General features: G+C 37.8%; 1 protein-coding gene across 1 annotated transcript in view; it reads right to left on the reverse strand.

Annotated features, from left to right (window-relative positions):
• Positions 1 to 1,078: 1,078 nt before the first annotated feature.
• The window catches only part of CLCA4 (chloride channel accessory 4), a 39,366-nt gene continuing 16,350 nt past the window's right edge, over positions 1,079 to 24,094 (reverse strand). Inside the window, exons 7-15 of the mRNA XM_070749034.1 lie at positions 23,813 to 24,034; positions 21,596 to 21,820; positions 19,029 to 19,206; positions 17,123 to 17,229; positions 13,583 to 13,813; positions 12,431 to 12,698; positions 8,337 to 8,501; positions 2,005 to 2,244; positions 1,079 to 1,678 (exon numbers count right to left, since the gene is read on the reverse strand). Coding sequence (XP_070605135.1) covers positions 1,146 to 1,678; positions 2,005 to 2,244; positions 8,337 to 8,501; positions 12,431 to 12,698; positions 13,583 to 13,813; positions 17,123 to 17,229; positions 19,029 to 19,206; positions 21,596 to 21,820; positions 23,813 to 24,034 — 2,169 coding nt within the window. The 3' untranslated portion in view covers positions 1,079 to 1,145. The remainder of the gene's footprint in view (positions 1,679 to 2,004; positions 2,245 to 8,336; positions 8,502 to 12,430; positions 12,699 to 13,582; positions 13,814 to 17,122; positions 17,230 to 19,028; positions 19,207 to 21,595; positions 21,821 to 23,812; positions 24,035 to 24,094) is intronic.

Consider the following 24,094-nt stretch of genomic DNA (forward strand, 5'->3'; position numbering starts at 1 on the left):
TAAAAAGATTGCTTTGACATGAGTCTTGATACTTATTTACCAATATTTAGGAGAAGCAATATGGTCCCTGTTGATAGGTATCAGAATTGCTAAGCCATCTTCCACTGTAGTTATGTTCCACTGTAGTTAAAGCATAGTACAGTGCTGTCGAACCTTTTTTTGCTCGGGTGCCAAAAGGGCGCTTGCATGTGCAATAGTGTGAGCACATGTGCCCACACCCATAATGCAATGCTCATGTGCTGCCCCCCCCCAATGCATGCACGCAGGCCTCATTGAAGCCTCCAGACTTCCAGCAAGCTTGTTGGGCTGTTTTTTGCCCTCTCCAGGCTTCAGGAAAGCCTCTGGAGCCTCCCCCAATCTTCCAGAAGGCTGAAAATCAGCTGGTCAGTGTGTATGTGCATGCTGGAGCTGACATAGGGCAACAACAAATCCCTCACTTTTGATGCTTCCAGATTTCTTAGTATAAAAATCATAATTCCTAAAAAGTTGTTACTTTAGCCATTCAACATGTTCAACTCATCTAAAGTCTGCCTGCAGAAACTTGATTTAATTTAATTTAATCTTTCTCATCTCAGAAAAAAATACTTCAGTGTAAAACTGAATCAAACTCCATTATGGTAATATCATTATAATCTAAGCCTAACATAGAACTTATTCTCATGAATTAGTATAGATGAAATTAATAACGCTGCCTTTAAGGTTGCTAAATTCAAATTGGTTTTATGTTATATTTACACTAAGGGTAAAAGGCGGAGTATATAAATGAAGTATTTGCCTTGCAAATTCAAATTTGCTTGATAAAAACATGGGGAAAACTATTTCTGTATTTATTAAACAAATTTATATATCCACCCAACTCACACATTGATGATTCCAGGTGGCTTGTAAAATTTAAAATATGAGGCTGAAAAGTATTTCTAATTTGTTTTATTTTATTTTGACTCACCTCTACTCTGGAGCTGAAGATAGTGATTAAATTTCCTTTCAACTTTTAGAAGTTAAAATCAATGATACCTCAGAAATCTATGTCTATGAGAGAGAATATTAACTGGTCATCTAAATACACAAACACAGGTTGTTAGAAGTAACCATCATAGGTTGTATTTATTTGTCCTTCCATTCTATAGTTTTGTTCTTATTTCTTCTTACATTATAGTTTCAGGATTTACCTTTTTTTGCTTATGTAAAACACAAATTGTTATACATATACAAGCACAAATTATAATTAAAGCAATGCATACTATGATAACAATTACAGTCACCATATTTATCACACCATGGGCTTCATTATTGGGAGCTTCCAAACTAGAAGTGGTGTTTGAGGTATAAGGATTGGTTTGTGTAGGTGGAGCAGAGCTAGAAGAATTGGTTGGTGTAGGTGGAGCAGAGCTAGAAGGATTGGTAGGTATGGAAGGAGTAGGGTAGAATGGAGGAAGAAGTACAACTGCTCTTGCTATATTAGATACTTCCCCAACATTTTTGCTGCCATCACTGGCACGAATGGCAAAGTAAATTGCAGTGCCATTTTCTTTTGTGAAGTTTTCCATCTTATACTGAAACGACTGTTTAATCCCAACATCATCGGGTTTCAGATCAGACGTGTTCAAGGAAGTAGCATTTTGAAAAGTATCTCTTAATTCCACAGGATCTTCACTCATTTTTATTTCATACTTTTCAGCTGCAAAAAAGAAAAAAGAAAAGAGAAAAATATTCAAGGAGACATTAAGAAAAATTCTCCACAATACTTGGGAACTGATATCTTTGTCAATGAAATCTTTGCAACAAACAAACAGTTCTGGGGTTCTGGGGTATATTTTAATCCAACTGCATCTCATTTAAAGTGAAAGCAGCCAATGTGATAAATTAGATTGTATTCACCCAATTTTATCCTGTAAGGAAAATTCTATAAAGATTTATGGTAAATTTTGGAGCTAGTAACAAATAGCATTTTATTCCTCCTTTAGCATGATTTTTTTCTGCCTAACATAGGAAATAAAATATTACCTTTTCCTGTATCATAGTCATTTCCAGGAGCAGTCCATGACAAAAGGAAATAATCCTCATCATTGAGTTTTGCTTCAAGATCAGTGATTCGAGATGGTGGAAAGACATCTGAAGAACTTCCAGGAGTCACTCCTGACATTACAAAAGTACCTCCTGAAGCAATTCTGCTGAATTTTCCAAGGCTGGGTTGTGTATCATTGTCACTAGATTCTGGTCTTGGTGCATTCATTTTTATTTCACCTGTTGAAGAAAGAGAGAGAGAGAGAGAGGGAGAGGGAGAGGGAGAGGGAGAGGGAGAGAGAGAGAGAGAGAGAGAGAGAGAGAGAGAGAGAGAAAGAAAGAAAGAAAGAAAGAAAGACTTTCAGCAGAAACTCCAAACTTTCTCATTATTCTGATGCTTATTTGAATTGTCTAAAAAGAAGAATGGCAAATCATTTATGTATTGTTGAAAATATAAATAGATATACATAATCATGCCTATTTACTCATCAGGGACTCTGAGATACATTATTTATTAGACATTGAGATATATAGATATAGATATACAGATAACTATAGTTATAGTTATTTATTATATTTTTAATGAATATCAGTTTGAGCTTTTACCCAAAAGATAATACAGTATTAGAATGTATTGGACATTTTGGAATACTGTACTTAAAAGAAAATAATGCTGGAAAAGGCTTCTTTGAACTTTTCAAATGCAGAAAAGGCCTATGATGCCTGGACTTTCCTGTTTTTGGAAGATATGGAGTTTGGTGAGAATTTGATTACCATATTTTTCAGAGTACAAGACGCATCTAGATTTTAGAGGAGTAAAACAGTATTCTGAACCAAATGGTGTAATAGTATGTTATTTAATAAAATACCAGTGTGGCAGAATAGTTTTTACAACCATGTACACTTTTTACAAACTTCAAACTTGCCAGCTTTAAAACTAGTGGACTTCAACTCCCAGAATTCTTCCTCCAGTCATGCTAGGTGGGGTAGTTAGAAGGCAAAACCACCCCCATTTTTGCAAAAAAAGACCCATTTTGCAAAAATGGGGCATGGAGAAGGTTTGGGAAATCTGCAGAGCATTCCTAGGAGGTGTGGGAAGGCAAAATGCCCCATTTTTTGCCTTCCCCCACCCCCTAGGAACACTCTGCAGGCTTCCCAAACTGTGCATCCCATTTTTATGAAAAACAGACCTATTTTTTGCAAAAATGGGATGCAGGGGCAGGACGTCGGGAGGCAAAAAATGGCTGTATTCGGTGTATAAGATGCACTGACATTTCCACCCTCTTTTGGGGGGCAAAAAAGTGCATCTTATCCTCCAAAAAAATACGGTAATTGGATAGAATTGATTTAAACTTTGCAACAAGCACAAATAATTATAAGTGGAAAATTAGCAAAACCTTGTGAAATACAGAAAAGGAAAAGTCAAGGATGCCCTTTGTCATTATTGTTAGCATTTGAAGTATTAAACTTAGCTTTTGAAGTATTAAATGGAGACATAAAGTAAGATGAAATAATTGATGGAATGATGATTAAAAGAGAAGGATATAAATTAAGCAGGTAGCAGCAGCAGCAGCAGCTGCCTTTCGGTCAAAGGAGTGGGAGGTTCCCCCCTTTCGCCCACCTGGGTTTCGCTCTCTGTCACAGTGTATGGGAGGCAGCCTTGCGTCAGGTGTATAGGAGGTGCGTGCTCCTCCTTGCCACCTGAGAATCCCTCTTTTTTTTTAAGCCTTAAAGTTTTGGATTTTTTTGAACCTCCTCACCATATCTTCTTCCTTCGGCAGTGACTGTCCTCCTCCTCCTCCTCCTCCTCCCACCCAAATTCTGAGCTTTTATTTCTTTCCTAATGGGTTTGCACACATTATTTGCTTTTACAAAAAGCAAAATTGCTTCTACTTACAAACTTCTACTTACAAAATTGCTTCTACTTACAAACTTTTCTACCTAAGAACCTGGTCAGGGAACAAATTAGGTTTTTAAGCAGAAGTACCACTGTACTTGGGTGCTATTATAATTAATATAAATTGTAAGTTATTTCAGAATAATTACAATATGTTAAGACAGAAAATTAAATTAAGATGGCGATGGGAGAAATTAAGAAAAAAATGAATTTGCCACCTAAAACGATGTTTTTCTTTCAGAGAATATCTATTGTGACAATGGTTGTACCATTTCAGCAATCAGGGCCCCGATAGGCTGGTACTACTGGTACTGGTGTCAGGGGCCCGGCCAAATTGAAAAATGGGGGGGCAGTTTTGGCCCGCCACCGTGTGGCGGCCTCCTGGCACCCTCAGCAGTCATTGTGCCCAGCACCGTTCCATGTAGGCTGCACAGGTCTGCACCAGCGCCCCCCAAAATGCTCCCTCATGCACTCTTTTCCAAGGGCATGCACGAAGCCGCCCCCGCCCCCGCCCCCCTACCTCTAGCCCCCTCGCACCCCTGGCTACTGCTGCTGCCCCCTGCCCGCCCAAGCTGCCTCTCTTTCTCCTCCGCTGCAAGAGACACGGGGCAGGCGTTCTCACAGCGGGGGCCGGCGAAGGCGATTTTCAATGTCAGGCGTGCGGGCCGGCACGCGCTCTCCCCATCCCCCTGCCAGTCTGCCCAGAACATTCAAAGTAAGAAAAGAGGGGTGGGGACATTGAAAATCATTTTCGCCAGCCTCTGGAGAACAAGAGAGAGTGAGAGCGACAGAACAAGATAGAGAGAAAGTGAGAAAGAGAGAGAGAGAGAAAGAGGGGGGAGAGAAAAAGATAGCAAGAGAGAGAGTACAAGAGAGAGAAAGAGTGAGAGAAGTGAGAGAAAGAAAAGAGAGAAAGAGTGAGAGAGAGAAAGCAAGAGAGAGAGAGAAAGAAAACAAGAGAGGGGAAGTGAGAAAAAGAGAGAGAGCAAGAGGGGGAGAGATAGAGAAAGAGAGAAAGAAAGAGAGAGAGATGAGAGAGGAAGGAAGAGAGTGAGAGAGAGGAAGAAAGCAAGATAGAGAAAGAGAGAGAAAGAAAGAGATGAGAGAGGAAGGAAGAGAGTGAGAGAGAGGAAGAAAGCAAGATAGAGAAAGAGAGAGAGAGAGAGAGAAAGAAAGAGATGAGAGAGGAAGGAAGAGAGTGTGAGAGAGGAAGAAAGCAAGATAGAGAAAGAGAGAGAGAAAAAAAGAAAGAGAGAGAGATGAGAGAGGAAGGAAGAGAGTGAGAGAGAGGAAGAGGGAGAGAGAAGAATGGAAGGAAGAGAGAGAGAGAAATGATAGAAAAAAGGGGAGAAAAAAGAGAAATGAGAAAATGATTGAGGCAGAGAATGACAGGAAAGAGAGAGAAACAGAGAGAGAAGTGATTCTTGATTTAAAGCATATGGTAAAAGCACTTAAATAATAATAGAGAAAAAAACCAGCCCTCACTTGTTTTTATTAATAGTTTTGCTGGTTGTTTTAGTTTTAATAGTAATGGATTTTGGTTTTTTTAAATTATTAATTTCTTTTAATAAAAAAGAAGGGATTTATTTATTTATTTATTTATTTGTTTGTTTGTTTGTTTATTTATTTATATGCCGCCCAGTCCCAAGTTTTTCCTTATTTCCAGATTGCATTTCTTCTTGGTGAGGTTCCGCCCATTGCTTCTTGTACTACCTTCAGGTGGCATGGAGAATAAATAGATGCCATCTGCTCTGTGGCAGCCCTTTAAGGATTGGGAAACTACTATTATATTCCCCCTCAGTTTTCTATTTGTTGAGCTAAACATACTCGTTCTCTTAGCCCTTGGTCATAGGATTTAGCCTCTAGGCCAGGGGTGTCAAACTCAATTTCATTGAGGGCCACATCAGGGCTGTGTTTGACCTCAGAGGGCTAAGGGGAGGGCTTGCCAAGGGTGTGTGGCCATGGTGGCATGGCACGGGATTTGGGTGGCAGTAGTTTTAAAATGGCGGGGGGGGGGCAGACACTTAAGCTGTATGGGGCCCCAAAATTCCTAATGGCGGCCCTGTCAGCAATGGCAGGTTTTTATTATTAAACTTCCACCTTGCCAAGGCTTAAATATAAAATCATCCAAATTACAAAGGAAGGAGAAGATTGGAATTGCATTAAATTGTACTTAAAGCCCACTGTTTGGTATGGATGAAGGAGTGGGTGCTGCTAAGAAATAAGATATTAAAATTAGGATGGCATTCCTTGGAATTTTGGCTTTCTCTGGTGTGATAAAATTAAGCTTAATGTAGCTTTTAAAATCACTATATTAGAAATGGAAGCCTGCTCTTCATGTTGGCTAATACTGAGAGTTGCACAATATTACACAATGTTATAATATTAAAAACATGAAAGGACATCTTGGAAGAATGGAGCCAGAATTTGTAACTACAATATCAACAGTCAGTAAGGATGTCTGCTTCTGTTAATAGAGTACAGTGATCCCCCGGTTATTGCGTCCCCGACCATTGCGAACAGGGTAATTTGCGATTTTTGAACCCGGAAGTCAAAACACCATCTGCGCATGCGTGCCCTTTTTTTCTATGGGCACGCATGCGTAGATGGTGCCCGGCAGATCAGCTGCTGGGCGGCTTCCCTGGGTCTTCCCCCTCTTGCTGGCAGGAGGGCGAGCGGCGGGCATCAGCAAGGAGTTTCCCCACCGCCCACGCAAACTCCTCGCTGCCGCCCGCCCTTTGCCCGCCCACGCCGTTCATTCTCGCCGCTTCCCACCTGAGTCCTGAAGCGAATTCGCTTCAGGACTCAGCTGGAAAGCGGAGCGAGCGGCGCTAGCGAACGGCTTGTCCGCCACCCGCTCGCGCGTCCCGCGCCCACGCCGTTCATTCTCGCCGCTTTCCACCTGAGTCCTGAAGCGAATTCGCTTCAGGACTCAGCTGGGAAGCGGATGCGAGCGGCGCCAGCGAACGGCTTGTCCGCCGCCTGCCTGCCCGCTAGCGAGGAGCCGAAGATTGGGGGCGGCGCGGCTGTTTTAAAACGTCGCCGCCGGCATGGGGGGCTTCCTAGCAGCCCCCCAAACCCGGGTTGGAGGTCCGGGGGGTGCTGGCAAGCCCCCCATGCCGGCGGCGACGTTTTAAAACAGCCGCACCGCCCCCAATCTTCGGCTCCTCGCTAGCGCTGCAGAAGTAAAAACACCATCTGCACATGTGCAGATGGTGTTTTTACTTCTGCAGCGCTACTTCGCGAAAACCCGCTCGTTGCGGGGGGTCCTGGAACGGAACCCTCGCAACGAGCGGGGGATCACTGTATATCCAAAAGATGTTAATGAAGGAATGACAGATGCGGAACAAATATTATCTGACAAGACAGAGAAAGTACTGAAAGCACAAAAGAAACTAGAGAAAGAAACTTGAAGTTTTAAAAATTAAAAGGAAAATGCAATACAAACGAAGAGAATGACCTAGAAATTTTTCTTCATCTTGAAGAAAAACTGTGTGATGGGATTAAGAAGAATTGAAGACAAATAAAATCTCAGGAGTATATTTGATTGAATTAAATATTAAGATTGTTGGAAATAAAAGAAAGGAATGAAAAATTAGTTTATTTCATTACAATTAAATACTTTTTTCTTGCAAAATATGAAAACCCTTTGTGCAATTTTTACTAACACCGGCTGTAAAATTGATGTTTTATGGATTTGTTTACAGATAAGGTAAGGGATTTAAAATGAAGCTATTTGTAACATTATTTAGTGAAGAATTACTAAATTTATCTAAACTTATTGTGACGAAGCTTGAAATTAACTTCTTTATACATATACTGTATTACATTCTTTCTTCTCTTTCTTTTTCTTCTTTCCGGCAGTTTTTATTCTTTCTGCTCTATTTTTTTCTCTAAGTTTAGTCTATGTTAGTTTCTACTATTAAGTATCATATTTTATAATATATTTATTTTAATAATATTATAATACTTTATAAATAATCAATAATAAATTTATATTTTAAAAAAGAATCATGGAAGCCATGATATTCCCTGTAATATTCTACAGAAGTAAAAGTTGGACTTTGAAGGAGGAAGATAGGAAGAGTATTTGAACTTTGATATTGGAGAATACAAAAGGATCAAACAAATCAACTCAAGAGTTCTCAAATGACCACACTCAAATTATCCTACTTCAGACTCATTATGCAATGAACTAGCTTTCTAAAGGAGGCTTTAATACTGGAAAATGTAGAAGTAAAGAGAAGAAGATGATCAGGACCAAAGTCGATGGACTCGGTTATTGTGGTGATGGAAAAATTGAAAGATTAAGTTAGGTCTTCATGATAAATTATGATGGGGGAAAGATATGTGGCTACTAGGAGCCTAAAACAACTTGATGGCATGTAATTAATCATTCAGTTATACTACAATGCTGTTCTTTCATAGTTTTTACCATTCTCTATATAGCCTGGGACATATAGAGCGTGATTCCTTTGGCGAGTTTGTCGGCTGGTCCCACCTCTCCCTTGGACATGCACCTTTATGCTGTATCTACCATCCTCTTTGAATGATGTGAAGTATCTTGAGTAGATTCCATCGTTCTTGATAATATCTGCACCTTGAAACAAAAATATTAAAAATTAACATCCAGGATAATGTAGAAAAGACACCAAAACTAAGTTGTATCTATCCCTGTTTTCATCAAAGTAAATGTCATTGTTTGTTTGTTTGTTTGTTTGTTTCATCAGTATTAGATAACAGATATAAGTATAAACATAAACATGAATACATGAAATGGATACAAATAAAAGGAAACATTAGGACAGGGATGGTAGGCACATTGGTGCGCTTATGCATGTCCCTTAAAGATCTCTTAGGAACAGGGTGAGGTTGACAGTAGATAGTTTAAGGATAAGGTTTTGGGGGTTTGGTGAAGAAACTAGAGTGTCAGATAATGCAGGCCCCTTAAAGATCTCCTAAGAATGGGGCGAGGTTGACAGTAAATAGTTTAAGGGTAAAAAAAAAAAGCTGTTATAAGTTTGAAGTTGGTCAAAATGGCTCCATAATTTTTTTCCAATTCTATAATTCTTGGATATTAGATTCTACACAACAGTGATATTGGCATAGATCTCCTGAGGCAGAAGGGACCATAGTTTATTGATTCCTAAATCTGAGGGATAATGGGCTAATTTTGATTACTGTTGTGAGCCATATAAGAATGCCTCCAATGATCTTAATAGCTAAAGATTTATCAGATTGTAATTTCTGTAAGAGAGATATCATCCAGATGGTATATGCCATGCATGATTTTTTTTGTATATAACATGTCTGTATTCACTCATCATGAGAGATACATTCCAAACTTCAACTAATAGGCATGTATACTCATAGTTTTGTTAAGTGTAGATACCTAAAATAATGTATATTTTCAGAAGACTAGCTCTAAAAAGCAATGTTATGCCAATTAATTAATAATTAATTAGTAATTAATTAGTAATGCTATGGTAAGAAACAAATATCTTAAGTTTCAATAGAGTAAATTTTTGTTCCTTGGTTTGCTCAAATCTCTGTACTTTTCTACTGAAATCAATGAATAATGAAAGAGTTCCAAGGACTTGGAATACCATAAGTACCAAAAATACTCCTGATTCTCTAGGCTGACTTTTCTGGGCTGAGTGTTGAGTGTTAAATATTTCTAATAATTGCATGCTAATCTTTATATCAAACAAAATAATGATGGAATGTTATAAATAGAATTGTTTCAATTCTCCTTCAGTTTCTCCCAGACATCTGCCTACAATACTCCCAAAAGAATAAAGCCCATTTTTTCTAGAACAATGATGGCTAACGTTTTTGTCATCGTGTACCAAAAGCATGTGTGCCTCCACACACATGCACCCATTATGCAATGTGCATATGACACCCCCCCACATTCCCTCCACCACACATGTGTGTATGTAAACTCTGTGCTCCCCCACGCCTGCACATGTGACCCCCACATGCGCCCTGCCCCCCCCATTTTTGGCTTTCAGGTTTTTGCAGAAGTCCTTCCATGCCCCCTGCACCAATCTGGAACCCAAAATGGGGCAAGAGGGCAGGCTGCACAAGCCCCTCTGTGTCCCATTTTGGGCCTGGAAGGCCTCCTGCACCAACCTGGAAGCAAAAATGGGGTGTGGGGGCACTGCACAAGGCCCCCAAATGCAATGTGAGTGCCCCTGCGCCCCACCCATGCAATGTGCGTGCAACCCCCATATGCACCCTGTCCTTGTGCATGCGCAGCAAAGATACAAAGACCAGCTGGCTGGTGTGATGCATGCGCACATGCACGGTAGAGCTGGGCTGGGCCAACAACTGGCTTGCCCACCGAGAGGGCTCTGCATGCCACCTGTGTCATACATGGCATAGGATAGGCGTCATGGTTCTAGAAGGCTAAGAGTTGAGACAATTGACTTTGTGGCAAAGTCATGTCAATTTACAGTTAATTATAGCTGAACCTGGACACTATCTGTCTTTTATAGCAACAGCTATCTGCTAAGATGTCAGACTCGAAGCCTTCCGATCACAATAATTAGAAGTCATCTTTGCCTAGATGTACTACTGGATTGACTTAGCTTGTAAGCATAATATTGAGCATTTTTTGTACTGTCTTCTTTCATGTTCAACAAGAGATTGCTTAGGTCTTTCTTGTTTCTAGGCATTAAATTTGTATCATTAGTAGATTTGAGGTTGTTATTTCTCCCATTAATTTTATTTTGAATGTCTGTTTCTAGTAGAATGGAAGCTTCAAGAAAATGGATGAATATTTTATACATAGAATTTAGCACATTTGTGAATATATTTGATTATGATTATTTGATTATTTAATTATTATTTGATTATCTTATAATGATTTCTTTTTTTACATAATGAATTTTGAGAAATTTGGGATTTTGAATTATTAATATCTATTTGAAAATATAGTTGATGATGACAATTAATATTGATACTGTTAATGAATAAGTTTTTTTAACTTAATTTAAAGCTAATATAATTTATTTAAAAGCAATTAACTATACAATTAAGTGATAGCTCTGGGAAAATATAATTATATTATAGACTTCTATAAATTGGATTTTTGAAATAAATTTAAAATGATATATTTGTAACATTAGAGGGAAGACATAGTATGATGGATAATGAATGAAAGAAGTCAATGTGTTTGAGTTTTGGAATTTGAATGATATCTGCTTTTCCTTGTATTGTAAAGGATATCAGTCAGATATAAGATATAAAATATAAAATATGAATTGACACTTCATTTTTGATAATAAGTAAATGTGGAATTTTTAGGGGCATTTAGTTATGTGAAAATAGGGGTTAAGAAAAACAAACGATGACTAAGGAAATATGGAAATGAATGAAGCACAAGGCTTAGGTTTATTAAGCAAGAGAGAACAACTAGTAGAGCAAGTAAGCAATAGCCTTAAAACTTAATTGAAAATTGAAACAATTGGTGTAATCCAGATGACAAAATTAGATAAAGGAGGTAGCGTGAGATTAATGACATATACCGAAAGTAATAGATATGAAATTAAGAAGTATTAATGATTATATTTAGTAGATTCTTAAGCTGTATTAAAGTATATGATAGGCTATGTATGTTTTCAGTGGGGAGAGAACTAATTTTAAAAGGTTTTGTAATTAGAATTATCCACTCAGGGAAGAATTTAGAGGGTGTATGAGGAAGTAGGAAAGAAAGAGAGAAAGGAGAGTGAGCAGAAAGGGATGTAGAGAAGCAAGAAGGAAGGAAGAGGAGATGCTAGTAAAAAAGGGGAGAGAGGATGTAAGAAGGTAGGAAGGTGAAGAAAGGAGAAAGAGTAGAAGGGGAGGGAGAGAAGGAGGGGGGAGGAGGAGAGGGTTGTAGGAAAGGGGAGAGAAGCTATAAGAAAGTAGGTATTAGAGCCACCTGAGATAGAAAGAGGGGAGTGGAGATAGATTGAGATAGATTGAATAATAAAATTAAAATTGGAATGTAACTTAGGTTTTTGTATTACTGTTCTTAAGCGATAGTAGTTACATATTAAGGTATAGATGATACTGTGTAGGTTTTTCATATAGAGAAAAATAAAAAAATATATAAAAGAAAGAGAGCAGAGCAAAAGGACATTGGCCACAATATGCTTTCCATATCTAATCCAACACAATTGATTTTCCCTCCAGGCAAGCAGCTGCAATGGTTCCAGGAGCTCAATAAAAGTGGACAAATATGTATTTGTGATTTAGAAGGCTACCATCATTAGCACTATTTATGAACTTAGAGCATAGGTGTCAAACCCAATTGCATCGCAGGACAGATTTTATTGTGACATTTTTTTCCTTTGTAGAGCCAGGTTGGCATGGCCTGTGCAAGCTGTATCTGGTCCATGGGCCACCAGTTTGACAGGCTATTAGAGTAACAGTAGTAGGACAATTATCTGAGGCCACGTGAGTAAGTTACTACTTCTGGAATATTATGTAGAGAGGTCGCCTGAAAAATATATAATACAACATTCTTCCGAGTACACTTACCAGAACCTGTGTCCAAAAGCTCTAAATTCTCACTTGCAGAATTTGATTCAATTGTGGCTGTAACAGTCGCACCAATCACTGGCAAAAGATCTTGACTGACTTCTGCATAAATAATTATTGGATTGGGGAAAGTATTTGTATCACTGCTTAAGTACGACTTCACAGTTACTGGAGGTTCCGTTAGAGATGCCGCTCGAGATGTTACTGTGATTGATAGCATCTGAGCCGTTGAATGTGTATTATAAAGTGTATAACTCCAATCCCCGGTCTGCAGATCAAGATTTGGAAGTAAAATATTATTAAATATTCACTCAGCATTGTTTGGGCAATTTTAATGCAGTGTTGATTTCTTAAGAATAAATAGGCATTTGTATATGTAGGAATTTTAAGGAATTGGACAACAGAAGCTCATTCGTGATCACTTGTAAAATCTTCCATTTTAGTTCTACGCTTTGTACAAATCATTCCTTAGCATTTTTGCACATAGTTGTACACATATTGGCTTTCATATGAAGTAAGGTACCATAATTTCATGATTGTCTCACATGGAAGAATGTATGTGTGAAATATTTAACTATGGTGAACTGCTTGCAATTAACAATATCAATGTATCATTTGAACACTGTCTATAGGAGAGCAGGCTTTTGCCAGAACACTGTGATTAATGAAATGCCATCATGGGGATGCCCAAGTATGACCATATTATAAGTCCCTTTAAGTAAAACTTCACCAACCCAATAACTTCCATGTACTGTAATTGCAGTATCCCAAAATTCCAATGAACATAGTTAAATACAATTAAAGTTTTATGTTACAGTGGAAATATGTTGCCAGTCCAGTATGACTTCTCCCACCTACCAAAATGGAATGAATAGGCAAATTAATGGCACCAGCTAACTGTTGCATCGAGACAAAACTGAAACATCAGGCTACTCCTTTTAGAGTCTTCGTTATTTCTGTGTCTCATCTACCAGTCTTATAGGTACCTCAGCAGATAAACTAATTGTACTAATTTAGCTTAAGGTATTCCAAACTTTATTAGTATACCACTTGCACCTATGAAATAGGTACCTATGGGCTGAAAATAATGTTAAAATGATAACTTTAATGATAATGCAACTTCCTTGGTTGAAAGAAAGCTGAAATATTTACCTCGGCAGTCCCATTAATCTTAAGTCGAGCAGTTTTGAGGTTGGTATTGTCAACTATAAAATCATTAGGATTATATGTTTTCCCTTTTGGATCCGTCAGAAGAATTCCAGGTTTAGAATAGGTTTCACTCCATGTAATTACAAAAAAAGTGTCATTTCCTACAGTGTGATCGATGGACACAATACCATTAAGAAAGTTGCCGGCATTAACACTCTGACTTTTACTTTCAAGCTACAAGTAAAAAGAAGAGGAAATTATAATACAGCAAGAAAATACTGTGATTGTAATCAATTGTATTTAATTACTTTGGGCATATCTCATCTAAGTTAAAATTCATAGTTAAAAACATGGAGTACAAACCTATAAAAAGTTAAAGAATAAATGCTGATATTGTTGCATATTTCTAGTGCAACAAACACTTGACAGCACGATCTTTCCCAGATATTAGAACAAATAATATCTATCTATCTGGATTTCTATAATCAATCTTTGTAATTTTTATAGGTAATTAAATATTTTTATTACGACAATAAATTATGGTCTACAGTCCTCGACTTACAATACTTGGTTTAGTGACTGCTTGATATTACAACAGCATTGAAAAAAGGGACTCATGACCCTTATAACTGTTGCAGAATCCCCATGGTCATGTATCAAAATTCAGATACTTGCAGCAAGTTCATATTTATGACAGTTGCAGTGTCCTAGGGTGATATGATTAGTTTTTGTGACCTGACAAGTGAAGTTAATGGGGAAGCAAGGTTCATGTAGCAAACATGTTAGTAACTTAAACTTTAGTGATTCATAACAACTATAGCAAGAAAGATTGTAAAATGAAACAAAATTCAGTTTACAACTGTCTTATTTAGTAACATAAATTTGGGGTTAAATTGTGGTCATAACTCGAGGACTATCTGTAGAAACAACTGACATACAGCAGTGCACAAATACCTGCATTCACATACATACAACAATAAGCATAATGCTTTTGGTGGGATTCAAAAAAAATTACTGCCAGTTCTGTGGGTGTGGCTTGGTGTGTGTTAGGACTAAGTCCATATGGTTAGGTTATTAATATATAAACAAGCCATCAATCTATGTTTGTGTCAACCTAGTGCGCAGCAGCAGTAAAAAAAGCAAATTCCATGCTTGGCATGATTAGGAAGGGAATCGAAAATAGATCAGCAAGCATTGTATTGACTCTGTACAAATCGATGGTGAGACCACACTTGGAGTACTGTGTACAGTTCTGGACACCGCACCTTAAGAAGGATATAATGGAACTGGAAAAGGTGCAAAACAGGGCAACAAGAATGATAAAGGAAATGGAGCACCTCCCTTATGATACCAGGTTACAACGCCTTGGTCTCTTCAGCCTTGAAAGACGGAATTTAAGGAATGACTTGATCAAAGTGTATAAAATCATGCATGGGATAGAAAAGGTGGATAGAGAAAAAATCTTTTCTCTATCACACAATACTAGGACAAGGGGCACTCCCTAAAGCTCATAGGTTAGAAAGTGAGGACAAATCAAGGAAAATATTTCTTCACCCAGAGGGTTGTTGGTTTATGGAATTCACTTCCAGAAGAGGTTGTGACAGCTGTCAGCCTTGATAGCTTCAAGGCAGGATTAGATAGATTCATGGATGCCAAACATATAGATGGCTATTGAAACGGATGTCCAAGTGCTTCCTCTATGTTGGTTGAGGAAGGCAGGATTCCCCTGAGTACCACTTGTTGGGGGTCAAGGGAAAGAGAGGGTCTTGCCTTCTCTTTCTGCTCAAGATCCCCATGAACAATTGGTGGGCCACTGTGTGACACAGAATGCTGGACTCGATGAGTTTTGGCCTGATTCAGCATGGCTCTTCTTATGTTCTTATGTATACATTTGAGTAATTTAACTTTAAATGTACTGCTGTATTATGATTAGCTATGGTGTTTTAAGTTTGCCATAAGAGGAAGCCAGATATTGTAGTTGGAGGCTGAAGTGCTCTGAAATGCTGATTCATTTGTGATTGACTGTGTGTCTTATAAGGAGTTCTATGTGAAACTCTATTATTCTGTGGAAGTATTGAAGTGTTTGTTAGCTGTAAACTTTGTTTGATATTTAAGTTAAAGCCAGGCTAGTAAGATTATAGTACTTCTTGATATTGACTGGCTAAATGTGAATGACTTTGACTGTTTAATTGGACTGTGCTATTTATCTAAAAGCAAACTATTTTATACTCTTTAACTAATCTGTTTGTGAGTGGATCATTACTCATCATTTACGGGATCTCTACTGCAATCCCACATTCCTAAAAAGCATGTTCCTGATAACTCGGGGGTAACTCTGATCATTTTTCCTTAACAGTGTGCATAGCAGGGGAAGGTTACTGCCGGGGTGGCGCAGCAGGTAGAGTGCTATACTGCAAGCCACTGAAGCTGACTGTAGATCTGTAGGTCAGCGGTTCAAATCTCATCACCGGCTCAAGGTTGACTCAGCCTTCCATTTTTCCGAGGTGGGTAAAATGAGGATCCAGATTGTGGGGACAATATGCTGTCTCTATTAAAAAGTGCTATTGCTAACATTTTGTAAGCCGCCCTGAGTCTAAGGAGAATGGCGGCATTAAAATCAAATAGATAGATAGATAGATAGATAGATAGATAGATAGATAGATAGATAGATAGATAGATAGAAAGAAATCTGAACAGCTGTTTGTTCAGATTTCTCTCTTGGATATTATTGTTTCAATGATGAATTACAAACTGGCAAGTTGGACTAATTATCTCCGGGCTTTCTGCCAACTCAGAGTAAGTCTGTGAATGAGATCTGTGCGATCAAAGAAATGAGTCTGTTTGATTTGGTTTCTGCTTGGATGCTGGCTGTTGTGGGAATGCTAATTAGCAGCTGGCACCGAGTTATTTCCTGATTTTCTAAACTTTTAAAACAAACTTCACTGCTCATAAAAATTGTAGAATTAAATGCTTAAATCTTGAAAAATCAGTGTGTGTGTGCCTACTTCCCGGGGGGGGGGGGGCTCGTCGCTGGGACAGAACAATTTCCAAGAACATGCTAAATATCATGGTTTTGTTAGCCTAAAAACTAACAAAAGAATCCCAAATCATCCTAAACAAATCCAACAATTAGTAGCCAAACATGAAAAACAGGAGTAATTTACAACAGACAATATAAAGTCTATGAAAATCACCATGAAAAAGATTGTCAGAAAGCATCAATGAATGTTAATTGGCAATCACTAGACATGATAAAATGTCTTTAATTTCACAAGACACAGAGAAATTAAATCACAAATTCAACTGGGAATATGTAAATGTTTAAGATCAAGCCAAGTGTAAGTATGCAAGATAATTTTTAGAAGCATGGCACATTTGACAAATTAGCCATCAACAGACTGATAGAAATACGGTAGCTTCCATTTGCAAAGCATTCAAAGGAACTTGAGGTTTGAGAAAGTATAAATCCTACTAGCTACTAATCATCCAGTGTTGTTGAGAGTCATATATGCATTTAAAAATAAATAAATAGCTTTCAAATACCTGAATTGCCTGATGATAAATATTTCCACTTTCTGATGAAATTCCACTGAAAACATCCATGAGGCCATTGGGATCCAACTTATCAAATGCAGCAAATTGTAATCCACCTAAATTAAGATTGAGATAATCAATGGGATTTACTAAAATATTTGCATTGTGCCTAATGCTGGATCAATATTTATATGTTGTAAGCCGCCCCGAGTCCTTGGAGAAGGGCGGCATAAAAGTCCAATTAATAAATAAATAATAAATATTTACATTAGGTTCAGCAATGCAGGACCAACAACAATCCAATTGTTATTTGCAGATCATCCCATTTTTGTAAGAAAAAAAGAACTTTATTAATAGTTGCAATAAAAAAAATAAAAACTAACACAAACTAAAACAAATAAAAGAATGAAAAGAAAAAAAAAGAAAGTGCAAAATGGAAAAACAGAAAGCAAAAATTAAGGCTATAATAAATAAAAAGGATATACCAGTATATATGAAGAAATTACCTCCCCCTTCATCAAAAATAGAAACAATTTTAGTAATGTATTGCTGCCTCTTAAAATACAACAAATAATCCCTCCTTCCTCTATTCAATCTTTTATTTATAAACAAATCCTTGAAGATTTCTCATTCAGTCTTGATCAGAAAAGTTCACTAGGGAATTACTAGAAATAAAAACATATCGCTTCTTACCTTGTTCAAATAAATAAACTTTATATTCCTTCCTTTCAATTCTAAGTCTTGATCTGATCTTCAAATCGTGTTCTACGTGCATGATGGTGAACTTTGTCGGCACTGAGTGCCCAAACTGGAATATGTGCAGACATATGCACCAGAGCCCTGGAAACCTAAAGAAGAGCTGCCCAGTGTACATGCATACCAGCCAGCTGGTCTTTGGATTTCTGATGCTCCAGCATGTGCAAAGACCAGCTGGATGGTGTGCATGCATGCCCCAGAAACCAGAAGAGCAGCTGGTGATGGTGTGCATGCTTACAGAGACAGTTCTGCATGCCACCTCTGGCAGACAATGTGTGCCATAGTTTCACCATCATGGTTCTAGTGCTTGATTTCTTTTTAGTTTTTATCCCTTCTTACAAAATTGTTCAAGGCTTTAACAAGCCTCTTTTGTAAATCCAATATAGGAAAATTATCCAGGTCATTCTCTTGGTTTGTAATTTCTCCATTTTAATTATTAAGACATCAACTGGTTTTTTTTGTGTCCAGTGGAATATCTTTTTCAATATCATTCTTGCGGTCTGTCATTTTTAATCCCTTTTCAATTCAGTCTCAATCTTGTCAGTTAAAACTTGTTCCTCTTTCATATCTTTGGAACAGTGTCTATACATAGAGGCAAATAAAAAATATTCTTCAATATGTCCAATATTACAAAAAAAATCATTCTAAATTAATGTCAAATTTTCTCCTCTTTTAAGTGTAATAATGGTTTCCTCTAATATCCAATCTTCCAAGTCTCAGCCCATGATGGTTGGGTTCTTTTTGCAAATAGAATTCAAAACAAAAGCATTTCCCCATTGAATATTCTTATCTCTAATTTCAAAATCTTACTTCAAAGTTATATGGACTTTTAGTCTATTTGTAACTTTTATTGTTTATTCCAAAATAAAAAAAATAAACCATTAAAATTATAATTAAATATTTTTTTTAACTGAAGATTGAAGGAAATTCATACAGTGTTATAAAGCCATCTATCCAAAGGTTCCCAATAGCAGGAAAGCAGTCAACAAGCAATTTCCAAAAAGAAAATGTGAACTGAGCGTCTTTTAGAAGGCACCAATCATGGTTTGAGTAAGATGACTATTCCCTTGTGACTATGAAGATCACATTTTCTGAATCACCATTTGTTATTGCATAACACTGGAAGCTGTTCAAAGTATATACCGGTAGTTTACTTTACCTGTCATGATTGAGAGGTTTTTTAGCTCGTCTGCAGCATTTGGACCCAAAGCAATGGTGTGAATTATTGATCCACTCCTTTCAATTTCAGTAAAGCAAGATCGCATTCCGCTGTCTTCTCCATCTGTCAAGAGCACAATTTCACCCCCTTCGGTACTTCCATCTCTTGATCTAATCACCTGTATTAAAAAATAAATAAAATAAAATATTAGCAGACCAGGAAATGCAGTACAAAACTCACAGAATGCTCTTTAAAATGAAGAAGTTGAATAAAATTCATAGAATAATTATATAAATAATTTGTAATAAAAATTGCAGCACATTTCCCCAACTACCATAAAGTAGTACTGTATTCCTTAGGAATAATTACCTATAGTATGTAATAAAAGCCAGACTAGGTCCTTCCTATGTTCTTATAAAGTCAGATATAGAGGAGACAGAGCACGGGTGGGTTCCTCTTACCGTTTCCTCCCGGTGCACTGCATGCGCATTGCAACGTTTTGTGCTCTCGTGCATCCCAGCGCAATTTTGCTTTTGTGCATGTGCAGAGGGATAATTTTCCTTTTGTGCATGCACAGAGAAACAAAAATTGCAGAAAATTAGGGGGGGAAAGATGCTGCTGCGCACGCAGCAGCAAAGACAGACTGGAGCCGTCACGACAAAATTGCACAATCAGCGGGCCACTACCGGAGCGGTGCACCAGACCACACCAGTAGGAACCCACCCCTGTGAGAGAGACAGTACAAAAGAAGGAGAAATGATATTATAAATCTCAGTGGAATAATGTGGTATTAATTGTTATCTTTCACTGTTTTTCCTCTACCTGTTCAATTGGCCTTAGAACCAAGACAATATATAACATGTATAATATTGACAAACACACACATGCAGCCTGTTGCCATGGATGCCACTATTGCAGAACTAGTATCATTGCAAAAAACTCCAACCTGCCATATTCAATACATCACCAAGCAGATTAAGGAAAACTTTTTCCTATTTTGTTATTCTGTTTCTTTATTTTGTTTTCTCTTTCCTTCAGTCCCATCTCCATTAATCTGTTCCAAGCAGAGCAACACTAAGATCCTAGATTCGTGTGAAATACACCTTGAAAAAAAGTAACATAATTTTGAAACTACAAATACTCCTACCACATCCCTTGATGAATCTTCCTACAATATTATAATCATTCCTGTACTTTCTAGCTCCCAGTCCCTTGACCAGCACTGGATCATTTCTCCCATCTGCAGAAAAACCTCATTCCACAGAACAGTCCCTGGTGCCACCAAAGATTGGGGGCTGTTATTCTAACACATGGCATACATTTTATGTCATGATTAATGAGGTCATCTTAAGCTAGGTCCTTCGGGATTGGGCGGCAAAGAAGTCAAATAAATAAATAAACAAACAAACAAACAAATAAATAAACACACAAACAAACAAATTTATCAACATTAAGGTTGAGATGGCTTCACATTTTCATCTTCCATTTCTTATAGACTGCTTTATGGGATATTGTTTATAACATCTGCATTTGAAGGCATGTTCCTCTTCTTTTCTTTATAGAAAAAGTTCTTTCTACAGGTGGCCCTCAACGTATAAGCATTTTTAGTGACTGTTTGAAGCACCAAAAAACAGCACCAAAAAACCCTATCACACTTATAACCATTATGGCATCCCCACAGTCAAGTGAACAAAATTCAGGCACTTGGCCACCAGCATACATTTGAGGTCTTTGCAGCTGGCGTCTGACAATCAACGTCAATGGGGGAAACCAAATTCAATTAACAACCTAATAATTCACCTAATTCCAGTGATTTGCTTAAAACTATGGCAAACAAGTTGTACAATTGGGCATGACACACTTAACAATTGTCTTACTTACAACAGAAATGTGGCCATAAGTTGAAGGCTACCTGTAGTATACCACTAAATATGAATTGAGTACACGGGGCGGTTATAAACGCCATTCTGTTATTTTCAACTTTTGAAACTCCACTGTAAGAAGTACTTCAAAATGAATCATGTCAGAAACTGGCCTGCAGGCTAGCCCAGTCAACAAGAATTTCAATGCTAGTTCTCTCTCTCAAAAACAAATATGGCAATTCTACTTTTAATTGTTTTTTTAAAATAATTAGGAAGAAAAGCTCCCACTGGATAGAATGGCATCCTTTTGCCACTCATTTTCCCCACTGATAGGCGATGATGGATCTTATTTGGGCATGAATTCCATTGGATGTTGCCCAGGATATACCCCCAAAATAAATGTAATAACTGCAATTTAATTTTTTTTAAATGATCAAAATGCCACCAGATCTCCTTAAAAGAACACTGTGATCATGAGATTTGTCATTTTAAAATGTACCTGTGCATTTGCTAATGGTAGACATCCATTAAAGCTCTGGTACCTATGAATATTGCCAACACAGCTTTATGAGGCTGAAAATGATTGGATGTTATAATTGCTTTGTGTTTGTCTTAAAATACCTGCACGAGCTCACTATATAATATATGTCGGGGGGGGGGGGGGGGAGAGAAATACAAGTAATGGGAGTATCTTTTTTTTTTTACCTGAAATCCTTGACGCACTCCAGCACAAATATTAGTCCCTCCATTAGCTGAAATAGGCAAATATTTCACAAGACTCTGCCGTACATCGTCACTGTCAATCTGTTGCAAGTAAGACGTAATGGTGGCAGAGCTATGAAATGTTACAATTCCAACCCAGGAACCAATTTCAATAATTTGTAAGAGGAACAATTTTGCAGCTTGGTTGAGACGACCAATGCGATCATACTGCATAGAAAGAAAAAGGGATGGAAGATGAGGAAGAAGGATAAAGTTGTCAATATTGCCTGAACAATCATTTCAAATGCCTTTCTTTTGGCCAAATTGATTTAAAAGCAGAAACAGCTGGCCTCCATCCAACCCTGATCTCAAAGTTCCAACTGCTTGTTCAAAATCTGTAATTAAACATTTATGCTATTTGGGACAGACCGCCTCCTCTGGCTCCCCTGTGTTTTTTTCCTATTTTAAAATGAATTGGTCAACTGGTGATCAGTAGCAGGTTCCTACCGGAATGGAAAGGGACGCCGCACCTGTAGTAAAACTGGAGCTGCGCGTGCAGCTTTGGGTGTCTGGCATGGATCTCCGTGTGTCCCAGTGAGATTTTGCTTCTGTGCATGCACAGGAAGCAAAATCCCGTGAGGGGACGCATGCACACACGAGATTTCAGCGATTTTTTGCTTCTGTGCATATGCAGAAATCTCTCGTGTTTTTTTAAAATATATTTTTATTGATTTTGTAAATATGGTGTGTGTGTCTCCTTCCAAATTTTGCTTCCTGTGCATGTGCAGAAACAAAATTTCACTGGGACATGCATATGCACACGGCAGACACCTGAAGCTGAGCGTGCAGCGCACCGGGAGCAGCAGGATCGGCAACCCCCACCTGCTGGTGATTAACTGGATAAGAAAGTATGAAATTATGAAATTGAGTATGGCTTCCTTGGCTTAAAGCAGAGGGGACTTGACCTTTGCATAGGTAGTTGTTGACATACAACATTTCATTCAGTGACTTTTCAAAACTACAACGGCACTGAAAAATGTGACATGACCATTTTTCTGAGTTATAACCTATATAGCCTCCTCTTATCATGTGATCAACATTCAGATCGTTGGCAACTGGCTCATATTATGACCTTTGCTGTATCCCATGGATCATGTGATCCACTTTTGTGACCTTCTGATAAGCAAAGTCAATGGAGAAGCCAGATTTACTTAATAATTGGATTACTAACTTTTCTACTGGCAGTGATTCATTTAACAAGAAAGTGGCAAGAAAGGTCATAAATGGGGCAAAACTCAACAAATGTCTCACTTAACAACAGAGATTTTGAAGTCAATGTTAGTTATAAATTGAGGACTGCCTGTACTTCTCTGACGTATATCAGAGGGAATTCCCTTTTTAGTAATTGCTGTTCCTAAGGAAGCCAGCTCTTCACTTCCTGCCCTCAAATAATCTTCGTAAGGTAGTTTTCAACTTCCATGCTGATTCCCCACACCTAAATGTCTTTCTTAAACTTCTACTCTCCAAAAATCCCTATCCAGAACAGAAGCAAAAAATGCAATGGTGGTGCAAAAAGAATAAAAAACTTAACTTGTTGCTATCTTAATGATCGAGTGGTCAAAGGTTGACCCAGAGTTACCTTTCAAAGTGTAGTTTGACAGTGGTACATTAAGAAAAAAGAAAATGCAGTGATGGAGTAACCCCCAGAGAATTGCATGTGCCAACTGGAGTTTTCTCAGATAGTGGATGATGTTGGTGAAGATGAGCTTTCACTTGGGGAATGACCAATCATTGAAAGGTTGCAAAGTTCTATGTTCTATACTGCTTTATGGACAGCACTACACCACAAACCCTTTCCAACTGGACACTAAGTGTGTGCTTTGAGGCTTTTAGGGTAGTAGATCAGGACAGGAAGAGGGCATAACAAATCAGATGCGTGGATACAGCATAGATATCTTCCCTCTGTCATACAAAGCTCTGCTTCTAAGGCCTGTATAACATCTTGGATCATATCTATCCTCTTGGATAACTTTCCCCTTTTTCATAATAATTAAGCAACTATAATTTACTACAGTTTCAAAAATGCTAATATTTACAAAAAAGTGTATATTAATTAGAAGTGGTTAAATATCAGTAATTAATTAAGAGCTAACCCAGCATTCCTATAAAACAATCATTTTGAAGTTTTTTGTTAAAAGAATCTTCTAACGCTACACTTACATCTCCCATGCTTCCAGAGACATCAAGCACTAAACAGACAACTCTGTCACGCGTTTGCATCAAGGTGAAAATGGGTTCAGGTGGAGAAGTATTCATTATAGATGAAGACTTGAAGTCAGTGGAATTCATAATTACTTCCCATGTGCTTCTATAGTTACAGAATTTGTTTTGGAGATTTGGTGCTTCGATATTATGATTGCTTTTATTACAGAATGTAGTAACCTAAAAATATAAAAATAATAATTCATCAGGATGACAAATATCGGATCGACTTAAATGCTT

This window comes from Erythrolamprus reginae, chromosome 3, assembly GCF_031021105.1.
Source record: "Erythrolamprus reginae isolate rEryReg1 chromosome 3, rEryReg1.hap1, whole genome shotgun sequence".
Taxonomy (NCBI): domain Eukaryota; kingdom Metazoa; phylum Chordata; class Lepidosauria; order Squamata; family Dipsadidae; genus Erythrolamprus; species Erythrolamprus reginae.